This window comes from Xyrauchen texanus, chromosome 20, assembly GCF_025860055.1.
Source record: "Xyrauchen texanus isolate HMW12.3.18 chromosome 20, RBS_HiC_50CHRs, whole genome shotgun sequence".
Classification (NCBI taxonomy): Eukaryota; Metazoa; Chordata; class Actinopteri; order Cypriniformes; family Catostomidae; genus Xyrauchen; species Xyrauchen texanus.
The window spans coordinates 41562574-41575011 of NC_068295.1; the positions used below are offsets into that span (position 1 = coordinate 41562574).

Genomic DNA, 12438 nt, shown 5'->3' on the forward strand with positions numbered 1-12438 from the left:
TCCTTGGCTCCCTACACTCTCGAAGTGTATCGATACAACGCTCGCTCCATTGAAGCTGAGCAGTGTGCACATTTTGAACTACCTCTATGATGGGCTATTATTAGTCCGATCAGAGGCTCTTTTGTGCGAGCATGGGAATTCACAAATATGAGGCCCAGGCTTTACAAATAGCAATGTCAAACTGGGTGAAAAGCATCCACCAGCGCAATGTCTTTTAAATGAGCCCTCTCCAATGCTGGCAGCATGCATGGCACCAGGGGCGCATGCGCATTGGCGTAAATTGCCACTGTCTGGCTGCTCTAGCACCAATGAAAGCTCCAAACTTTTAACATCATCATGCTGGGTCAGGTCTTCTGGCAAAAGATGGTAATCATGGATGCGTTCAGCGCAGGCTGAGGCGCACTGTGCGGCGGGCACCCAGCCTTCGGCACCTAGCACTTCAGTTTCAGTCTCTTAGCCTTGATGGCTTTGCATTCTGAGGTAGCGAATCATCACAATCTGATTCGATCGGATAACATGACAGTGGACAGCTTACATAAATTCAGTGCCCCACTGGAATGAATGTCATTTTCAAGCTACAGCACTGTCCACAAGACACCTCATTGTGCTAAGTGGCATGTGTTTACAAATTGGTGCTCTTCATGTGGTGAAGACTTAGTGAACTGCTCCATTGCTAAGATCACTGTGTTCCCCCAAGAGGGCTGGACAAAGATCTCACCACATTGACACTTAGGTAGCATCTATGTTGGCATAACTCGGCCCAGAGGTTGGCTCCTCCATGGGCAGACATGTTCTATTTTTCAGTTCTTCGAGGGAACGAGAGCCCTGAACCCCATCACCCTGCTACAACCCCAGCTTGGGATTTAAACCTGGTGCTGAAGGCACTCACAAGGCCACCATTCCAACCATTGGAGTTTGTTGAGTTGCGTGTGCTTTCTCTCAGACTGCACTCCTATTGGCTCTGGCCTCAGTTGAATGGGTAGGTGATATGCAGGCACTGTCGGTTGACAGCTCATGCCTGGTATTTGGGCTGGGTCTTTCAAAATCCACCATCAACCCAGAAATGCTATGAGCCTATGGTTCTATCCACGCCCTTCAGGGCTCAGGGTGTCTGTCTAAAATCCTTCTATCCCCACCGTTTAATTTGGAGGAGGAGCAGTGGATTTATTTGTTTGTTATGCCCTGTGCAGGCCACACATGTATGTAGAGCACACCCGCCAGTTTAGACTGTCGGATCAGCTCTTTGTTTGTTATGGAGGATGCACAAAAGGCATTCCATCTCCAAGCAAATGTTCTCTCACTGGATTGTTGATTGCTAGTGCCCTCGCTTATGAATCACAGGGCGTGAGATGCCCTATTGGTGTGAAAGCACATTCAACTAGAGGCATAGCTTCTCCAAGTGCATGGACAAATGGTGTGTCCTTACAGGAGATATGCTTTGTAGCAGGTTGGTCATCACAAACAATACGTGGCATCCATCTCTTCCAAAGTCTTCTCTGTCTAGACTGCTTATTGTTCCAACACTCAGCAAGTGAGCCCAGGCCCTTTTATTCTGTGCAGATTGCCTAATGTATGAATATTTTGGTAGAGCCACCTGTATATAGGCTGTAGTTGAAATTACCCCCTTATAAGTCACAAGCACTTCCAATAAGTAATACATTTCCTTTCCCAACATTTGGTTGTGAAGGGGTTAAATTTAGATTGTGTGTATTTATTTGGCTCATATAGTAGATACCCAGGCTGAGATTAACACTTGAAGATATGTCTTTAATAAGTCACCATCCTGTAGGCCTGTGACTTCCTATTCTTTTTCAAGTGTTTATACCTCAGGGGGTATGACATTACGTAGTGGGCCGTGATGTGACTCATCAGTTACATATATAGATTTTTGCAATGTCGAGTGAACTGAATCGAAAGGGAACGTCTCCGAGACATTGTGAAATTGTGTCCCTCAGTCAGAAAATTCGGAAGAATTTCGAAGGCGTGCACCCCCTTACATAGGCCAACTGTGCGCCTAAAGGGGCTCAAACACCATTGCAAATCTCAGGATTGGCGTTATTGTACAAGGGCTTCAACTAAGTCATCGGAAGTAATTCCCGATAGTGATTCTCACAATGCCATGTTCCCTTCATCTCATGGAACTGAGGTTACATGTGTAACTGGAGACGTTTTAGATTTTTTTAAGCAAATTAGGGACAAGTCTAAATAAATGGTTTTTGTAAACAACATATTGCCACAAATGCTGTTAATTCAAATTAACTTGTATTAAACTCGGAATATGCCTTTAACGTGCATTTAAAAGTAATTGAAATACAATTTTTAGTAGAAAGATTTTAATGTAAATGCTGTGTAAATGTAAAAGTAAAAGGTTTTAAAAGGTAGGCCTATTGTGAAAATGTCAAGTGCTAGATTGAATAGAGAAGCATTAGACCCGCTTTATGAGTATGGTCCAATTGTCACTAAAATTTTAAACTTAAGGTATTTATTGATGAATGCTAAACTAGGGAGATAACTTACTTGATCCTCCTCTGCCATCTCTTGAGCAGAGTCTACTCCACTCTCGATTCCCAATGCCTCAGAATTGACAAAACTAAATTATTTTTGGTATTGACCCCCAACCCTAGTAAAAAGTGACAATTAGTCCAGGTTTCCCAACACTTAGCTTAGATCCATGATATCTCAATTTTCTTCAACTCTAGAGCAGCAGAAACTATATTTCATTCCGCAATGACTGCTGTTTACTGATAAATAAACCTCAACCTGATGTGAGAGAAGACTGTTTCAGCCACACACAATTACGACACACTTCACATCTTGAACCTCACTATCTATCTGCGCTCCACAGCAAAAATAAAAAGCCTGTCTGTTCACCAGTGGTAAAAAGCCCCACTGATACACAGATCTCTCACCTGCCCAGTGTTCATCACACACAGTGAAGAGGCTGGTTTTGTTGGTTAGCTCCGGCAGCAAACTGCTGCACTCCATCACTATGGCTTGGGGAATCATGATCACACAGGAAACCACCCAGATTAGGACGATACTCTTACGGGCTCTTTTGGCAGTGCTCTTGAACTTCAGGGGGTGGCAGATTGCGTACCAGCGGTCCTGAGCGATGCAGCTCAGAGTCAGAACTGATACAGACACAGAGATAGTCTGGAAGGCAACAGATAGGGAATACAGACTTACCCATATGCTAAACAATACATTAAGTTTCATAAATTGTCAAACAGAATCAGAAATACAGTAGGTCAATGCACCAAAAAAGTTCACAAACCTGGTGGCTCTCTGTAATTTTTCTCTAACTCAACAGGTAGAATATGGTGCTTGGAATAATGTGGGTTTGATTCCCAGGTAACAAACAAGTAGCTAAAATGTATAACTTGCACTGTAAGTGACTTTGGAGAAGTGTCTGTCAAATGTGTCATTCCAACAAGTGGCGTAGCCATGGCTTAACCGACTAAATTAGACCCAGGCCCACCCAGAATATTAGAGATTAATCTCTGACTTCAAATATATATTTAAAAGATAGATTAAAAACTGCATAATTTTTTACTTCTGAACATGTGAAAGAACTGTTAGAATGTGCCACTTCTCTGTTGTTAATGAAAATTTGGTTAAAAACAAGTTGGCCAAAAACTTGGCCCATCCATTTTTATTGAGGCCCACCCAAAATAATTTCCTGGCTACGCCCTTGATTCCAAATATGCAGTACACTTGCAAGTGTTAATATACTAGATATCAAATTCAGCATTTTATAGATGGAAATCTTACTTAGTTTCTTTTATCTTGATATTACAATTGAGTGAACACAAAGGTGATTTAGAAATAATTGCACTAATTTTGAGTGGAATTGTTTTCTTATAAAAAAAACTAATTGGTTGTTTATAAAGGGTCTGTGTAGCTTCTGGTCATTACATTTCATTTCAGAAAGAGAAACTAATAAATGAAAAGTAAATGTATTTTTTATTATCTTTCAATGCTCCAAAACTTAAAAACTGGGAAATTAGTAATTTTCCATTTCTGCATTTGCAAGGACAAGAAAAATAATAGGAAACCAAAAACAGAAAATTGCTTGATTTTTCAACGTATTATGCGTATTAGACTGCTATAGGGAAAACACGATTGTACCATCCCCATCCACCCTTTTTAATGAAAAACCGCATTAATAACGTTTAGTGTGCTTTTGAGACATCTGCTCATTGTATGTAATGTCATATAAAAGTCAAATATGTCCTATGCTCCCAGAGCAGGGAAAAGCACTCCTACACAGAAAGAGCACTTGGTTACAATAGACCACCTTATAGTTTTGTTTTGGGCCATGATAGGCTGGTTATCTTCTTCATCTTCTATTGTTGCACCACAATTTTTAGAGGAGCAGACTGTTGTTTTCCATATCATCAGCTAATTCTCTAACACTGGATAGCACTCTGTCAAAAACTGTGCAAATCCACAAAGAATTCCACAAGATTTTTTCTGCTCTCACCATGTGCTCCGAGATCAGTCAATGTTTGCTGTCTTACCAGATAGGATTGGTCATTTGTAGCAGGCAGAAGCACAATAGTATGAAAACAGAGGAATCAGCCTTATGCTAAAATGCTTTAAATTATAGTTTTTTTCACATCAATCTACATTTCATACCCCATTATGACAAAGCAAAATCCAGATTTTTGATAACTTTACAAATTTATTCAAAAGAAAAAAAATGAAATATCACATTGACATAAGTATTCAGACCCTTAACTCAATACTTAGTTGAAGTACATTTAGCAGCGATTACAGCCTTTTTGGGTATGATGCAACAAACTTGCAGATCTGGACTTGGTGATTTTCTGCCATTCTTCTCTGCAGATCCTCTCAAGCTCTGTCCAGTTGCATGGGGACCATCAGTGGACAGCCATTTTCAGGTATCTCCAGAAATGTTCGACTGGGTTCAAGTTCGGGCTCTGGCTGGGCCACTCAAGGACAACAGAGTTGTCCCTAAGCCACTCTTGAGTTGTCTTGGCTGTGAACTTAGTGTCATTGTCCTGTTGGAAGGTGAACATTTGGTCCAGTCTGAGGTCCTGAGCGCTCTGGATCAAGTTTTCTTTAAGGATATCTCTGTATTTTGCTGCGTTCATCTTTTCTTCAACCCTGACCAGTCCCTCAGTCCCAACCTCTGAAAAACACCCCCACAACATGATGCTACCACCACCATGCTTCACCGTTGGGAAGGTATTGCTAAGGTGATGAGTGGTGCCTGGTTTCCTCCAGACATGTTGCTTGAAATTGAGGCCAAACAGTTCAATCTTCATTTCATAAAACCAGATAATTTTGTTTAGGTCCTTTAGGCTTCTGTCTGGCCACTCTGCCATAGATCCCAGATCAATGTAGTGTTGCAGTGATTGTTGTCCTTCTGCAAGTTTCTCCCATCTCCACACATGATCTCTGGAGCTCAAACAGAGTGATCATCGGGTTCTTGGTCACCTCTCTTAACAAGGCTCTTCTCCCCTGATTGCTCAGTTTGGTGGGCGGCCAGCTCTAGAAAAATTCCTGGTTGCTCCAAACTTTTTTCCAGTTAAAGTTGGGGTATGTGATTTTCTTTTTTGACCATTTTTTCAAAATAACTTGAAATCCTATTCCTAACCCACTTACTGGCTGTAAATTAGAAGCACTGAAATGAAAATTAAGCAATTTAATCATCTGTGGAACGGGCAGGACTCGAAAAACTCCAGCCAATCATTTTCAAGACCATCTAGAATCATTGGACAGAAAATGTGTCAATCAAACGGTCGTACCATGCCCCCTCCCCCACCACCCTGGCGCTACGTGTCCCGCTTCAGGCGCATACTCAAAGCTCGTGACCCAGTAACAGGAAGCGATTGTATTTATGTATGGAGAATAGAGCTTTTATAGTGCTAGTGGGGTTGTTCCACATTTCTATGAATCCTGTTTTGAATAGAAGACCGCTGTACAGACGCCAGGGCTGGCGATGTTCTTTTTTTTTACAGTTATGAGAAAATCAGCTCTACACCTTTCAAGAGTGGTATGCGACCCCCTCCTCCTGCTGTGTCAACAATTTGCTCTGAAAAATTGTCTGACAGGTGAATGCACTGTTTGACTAGTGAGTCTAGAACACTGCTAGAACACTGCGCATCTGAGTTTTCGCTCGTGCATGATTGCGCGTCCATGTTTTTCGAATGGGTGGAGTCAGGGCCAGCGTTGGAGGAGAGAAGGTAGGACCTTAGAGTTGTGTATTTTCAAAATCTGCCGGCCGTTTTGCAAATCACATACCCCACCTTTAAGAATTATGGAGGTCACTGTGCTCTTGGGAACCTTCAATGAAGCCGGAAATTGTTTGTAGCCTTCTCCAGATTTGTGCCTCGACACAATCCTGTCTCTGAGCTCTGCAGGCAGTTCCTTTGACCTCATGGCTTGGTTTTTGCTCTTTAGCTGTGAGGCCTTATATAGACAGGTTTTTGGCTTTCCAAATAATGTCCAATCAATTTAATTTGCCACAGGTGGCAAATTCATGCCACAGAAGGTCCAATCAAAGTGTATATACATCTCAAAGATGATCCAGAGAAATATGATGCACCAGAGCTAAATTTCAAATGTCATAGCAAAGGGTCTGAATACTTATGTCAATGTGATATTTCAGTTTTTTCCTTAATTTCAAACATTTAAGCATATGCCTTCAGATCAAAAGATTTTTAAAATTATGAGAAACATTTCAAGTCAAGTCAAGTGGTTTTTATTGTCGTTCAACCATATAGAGTTAGTACAGTACACAGTGAAACGAGACAACGTTCCTACAGGACCATGGTGCTACATAAAACAACATTGAACCACATGAGGTTACACAGACTAAATTACATACCTATATAAAGTGCACGTGCAAACGTGTGCAAAAAGTACGGGACAGCACAATAAATTACTAAAAAGGAACAGGACAATAGGCACAGTGAGAGACAGTGCAGTGCAATGCCGGCCAGTACACAGTAGTGCAAAAAGTTTCTAAAAATTCCAAATGTAAACATAACATACTATGAGATAGTGTTCTATGGACATAGCAGTCATTAAGATAGCAGCCAGGTTTAAAGTGACAATAATTAAAGTGCAACTCAGGACACGTGTGTTTGTGTCAGTCCAGTCTCTGAGTATTGAGGAGTCTGATGGCTTGGGGGAAGAAGCTGTTACACAGTCTGGCCGTGAGGGCCTGAATGCTTTGGTACCTATTGCCAGACAGCAGGAGGGTGAAGAGTTTGTGTGAGGGGTGTGTGGGGTCATCCACAATGCTGGTTGCTTTGTGGATGCTGTGTTTTTTGTAAATGTCTTTGATGGAGGGAAGAGAGACCCCGATGATCTTCTCAGCTGTCCTCACTATCCTCTGCAGGTCTTTGCAGTCCAAAACGGTGCAAGTCCCAAACCAGGCAGTGATGCAGCTGCTCAGGATGCTCTCAATAGTCCCTCTATAGAATGTAGTGAGGATGGAAGGAGGGAGCTGTTCTTTCCTCAGCCTTCGAAGAAAGTAGAGACGCTGCTGGGCTTTCTTGGCAATAGAGCTGGTGTTGAGGGACCAGGTGAGGTTCTCTACCAGGTGAACACCAAGGAATTTTGTACTCTCGATGTTCAGTGGTGGTCAACAAACATCTCTTTTGTTTTGTCTACATTCAGAGACAGGTTGTTGGCTCTACACCAGTCCGTTAGCTGCTGCACCTCCTCTCTGTATTCTGACTCGTTGTTCTTGCTGATGAGACCCACCACAGTTGTGTCATCAGCGAACTTATTGATGTGGTTCTAGCTGTGCATTGCTGCAGAGTTGTGAGTCAGCAGAGTGAACAGTAGTGGACTGAGCACACAGCCCTGGGGGGCCCCAGTGCTCAGTGTGGTGGTGGTGCAGATGTTGTTCCCGATCCGGACTGACTGAGGTCTCCCAGTCAGAAAGTCCAGGATCCAGTTGTAGAGGGAGGTGTCCAGGCCCAGCATGTTCAGGTTTCACATCAGGTGCTGAGGAATGATTGTGTTGAATGCTGAGCTGAAGTCTATGAACAGCATTCGAACGTATGATTCCTTTTTATCTAGGTGGGTGAGGTCCAGATGGAGGGTGGTGGCGATGGCATCGTCTGTTGAACGGTTGGGACGATACGCAAACTGTAGTGGGTCTAGTGAGGGGGGGCAGTTGGGTCTTAATGTGCCTCATGACGAGCCTCTCGAAGCACTTCATGATTATGTGTGGGAGTGCGGCGGGACAGTAGTCATTGAGGCAGGACACTGAAGACTTCTTTGGCATGGGGACGATGGTGGTGGCCTTGAAGCACGTTGGAACGACAGCACTCCTCAGAGAGATGTTGAAGATTTCGGTAAGAACATATAAATAACTACAGTGTAGACAAACTTATATTCTAAAGACAAACATGAAAATTTGGAGTTCATATTATTATTTTGTTCTATAGCTTTGTAGACAATAATATAATTGTGCCACCACATTAATTTATTTAATTATAAAACTAACATTTAATAATACAATTTTGAAATTGATGACTTGGACCAAACAATAAAGAAAAGCAGCCAATAAGTGCCCAGCATAGATGGAAACTCCTTCAATACTGTTTAAAAAGCATCCTGACTACATAAAATCGAAATGCCGGCTGACTGATCACGCAGTAGATTTTTTGTTATCTTGCGTGATGGGTGCAAGATAAAGCGGTTGATCTCTCACGAACAACCTCTGCTGCCTTAATCCGTCCAGCCACTTCTGACACATTAAAAATGAATAAAAAATCTTTAAAACAGCTGTACTTTACAATGTATCTTATGACCAAAACTAATCAAGTGCTTTGAAATTTGCAGACAAATCTGAAGTGTCCCATTTTTTTTATTTGTTAACAATGTTTCACTGAACTGTATTGTAATCAGTAAAAACATACAATTGATCAACTAGTCATATGTCATTGGAAAGCTCTCAAAGAGTAGAATACAACAAGCCTATTTGTTTTCCTCACCAAAAAATACAGCAAGTAATAGTACATATCTTTGACATGCATGTTACAAAGGTGTTGCTTATGTTGCATTTTTGCTTAAAGCACAACAAATAAACAGAGCATGAATATCATATACTAATTTTAGAGGAGGGGATTCCCATTAAAATGAGCCCACACACAACATGTGTATAGATATTTAGATAATCCACACAAATCACCCAATCTGGCTAAAAACACGTTAGCTTTCGTGGATCATATGACTTAATCGGAAATTATGTAGTAGACGGAAATTATGTAGTACATGTAAAAAACTCAGTGATGGCTCAAATGACACAGAATGGAACTGAATGAGATCTTACAACCTGAGATGTAATGTATGGCTTTTTTTTGCCTGCAGGAAGGGTACCACATGAGGGAGGAGAATGTCTTCCCTGTAACGCACAGCGTTGAGATTGCCTGCAATGACAACATGCAGTCCGATGATGCTGTGACACACCGCCCCAGACCATGATGGACCCTCCACCTCCAAATCGATCCCACTCCAGTGTACAGGCCTCAGTGTAACACTCTGTGAAGAGCACTTTTTACCAGTCCTGTCTGGTCCAGCGAAGGTGGGTTTGTGCCCATAGGCAACATTGTTGCCGGTGATGTCTGTTAAGGACCTGCTTTACAACAGGCCTACAAGCCCTCAGTCTAGCCTCTCTCCGCCTATTGTGGACAGTCTGAGCACTGATGGAGGGATTGTGCATTCCTATTGTAACTCAGGCAGTTGTTGTTGCCATCCTGTACCTGTCCCGCAGGTGTGATATTCGGTTGTACCAATCCAGTGCAGGTGTTGTTACATGTGGTCTGCCATTGCGAGGACGATCAGCTTTACTTCCTGTCTCACAGTATGGACATTGCAATTTATTGTCCTCGCCACATCTGCAGTCCTCATGCCTCCATGCAGCATGCAAGGCATGTTCATGCAGATGAGCATGGACCCTGGGCATCTTTCTTTTGGTGTTTTCAGAGTCAGTAGAAAGGTCTCTTTAGTGTTCTCTAAGTTTTTATAACTGTGGCCTTAATTGTCTACCGTCTTTAAGCTGTTAGTGTCTTAATGACTGTTCCACAGGTGCATGTTCATGAATTTTTTATGGTTCATTGAACAAGCATGGAAAACATTGTTTAAACCCTTTACAATAAATATCTGTATAGTTATTTGGATTTTTACAAAACTATCTTTAAAATACAGTGTCCTGAAAAAGGGATGTTTCTTTTTATGCTGAGTTCTGCACCAGCTTGACGCTATTAAAAACATTACTCAAATATTGCAAATTGATTTTTGTTTGTGCATTTGCCTGACGTGACCAGCGCTGAATTATGCTTCATTCTGAATCTCTCACCAAATATCACAGTTACAATTGAGTACATTGGAGGGCACTGTGGATGTGTGTCATCAAAGTGTTGAATGAGAGAAGAAGATATTTAATACGTATCTCATAATATTGGATAAAAAAAAGCCCTATGAAAGGTGGCAGTGTCATTATATAATTTTTACACTTAGATGGGTAGGTCAATTACTAAAATCAGTTGACTTCAGAACACCCTGTTGTAAATGTGAACAACATTTAATTTCGAAATTGGGTAAATTGAGTCCCATCTCTGAGATTTAAAAATTAAGATACAAATATGATTTTAAAGGATTTTAAGATATATTTAATTCTTTGGAGTTATAGACACTATAGACACACAATCTTTGGGAAAACAACATACAAAATATTACATGTTTGGAATCTATTGGCATACAGTACAATGCAACAAGGGGTGCTGAGGGCAACTGATTTTAGTAATAGACCTATCTATCTCTGTGCAAATTTTTTATTTATTTATTTAGTATCTGTACTTTTGCTACAAAATCATAGGAGACAATTGTCATCTTTAACACCCTCTACAAAGTGTTGAATTATTCAATAAATATTGATTTAATATTTAATCAACATTTCTGTTCATCTTTCAAAAAAATTTAAAAAATAAAAAATTTATATATATATATATATATATATATATATAAAAGAATTGACTTCAACAAAACAAAAAAACGGACTAAAATTATATATTTTTAGTTTAACATTTTATTCAAAACATAAAGACATGCAAAAAAAAAAGACTCCAGATCAGATTGGTTTGATTCATTCACATATGTGGATTTTTTTTTCTTCAGTACCTCCAAACAGTATAACATTTAAATGTGAAAATGTCGACTGTTGAAATTTCATTTCTATAAGACCACTATCCTTTTTAAAAACAACAAGACTTCAGATATTATGATTATGGCTTGATTTTCAATGTGTGCCTTCGACACAAATTGGTTGACTTTCAACATATATGATTCTGAACAGCTGTCTGGTTGTTTTTACCATTGTTGTGGTAGGGCGGAGGGCGGGGCCGGGTTGTGATTATACACACCCGGTCCCTTATCAGGCTAATTAAGCCTCCGAGAGGGATAAAGGCCGATTGTAGGCGGTGGTGATATAAGAGAGAGATAGTTTAAAGACTTGTCCGTCATGTGTGTGTTTGTCTTTTGGTTTAAGTTATTCATTAAAATATTATTTATATTGCCAAGTCGGTTCTTGCCACCTCCTTTCCATTGAAGCCCTTTACACTGCCGTACACTCAGGGGAGCGCCGCTGCCATCCACCGGGTGAGGGAGTAGACCGACCGCTCGGACGCGGTGAATGGCCGCCATCCGCAAGACAAGTGGGGACTGGACTCCCCGACCGCCTGGAGCGATGGAGCCGCTGCCAGGGGCGGAGGAGCGCCCTGTCATCCTCCAGAAACGCGGAGGGGTCGAAAGAAGACCACCGTCTGCGAGGGGAGGAGGGAAGTAACTCCCCGACCGCCTGGAGCGGTAGGGCCGCTGCCAGGGGCGGAGGAGTGCCCCCACGAGTCGCCGAGAACGCGGAGGGGCGTTCTGACCGCCGGGGGTCGTGAATCTGACTCCGGTTTGCCTGAGGAGAAGCGGCTGTTGTCCCATTTTAATTATTTCTGTTTCCCTCCCCTTGTCCCCTCGCTCGTCCAGGTAGATGGGGATGACCTGCCGGCAGACCAGGCTTAAAGCACGCCCTCCCCCAGGGAAAGAGGTGGGGGGGGTGTACGTTAGGCCGGAGGCTCCCCAGCCTGAGAGAACGAGGGAGGAATGTGGCAGGGAGGAGGGCCGGGCCGGGTTGTGATTATACACACCCGTCCCTTATCAGGCTAATTAAGCCTCCGAGAGGGATAAAGGCCGATGGCAGATGGTGGTGAGAGAGATAGTTTACGGACATGTCCGTCATGTGTGTGTTTGTCTTTTGGTTTAAGTTATTCATTAAAATATTATTTATATTGCGGTTTTCGCCTCCTCCTTCCCATTGAACCCCTTTACAATAGTCTAAATATGCTGATGTTTGTTTCAAGAAAACAATAGGCATCCATAGCAAAAAAAAATTAGAATAATATA

At 41.9% G+C, this 12438-nt stretch overlaps 1 protein-coding gene across 1 annotated transcript in view; it reads right to left on the reverse strand.

Moving 5' to 3' along the window:
- The window catches only part of LOC127660472 (orexin receptor type 2-like), a 129993-nt gene that overhangs the window by 29827 nt on the left and 87728 nt on the right, over window positions 1-12438 (reverse strand). The window contains exon 3 of the mRNA XM_052150733.1: window positions 2910-3153. Coding sequence (XP_052006693.1) covers window positions 2910-3153 — 244 coding nt within the window. The remainder of the gene's footprint in view (window positions 1-2909; window positions 3154-12438) is intronic.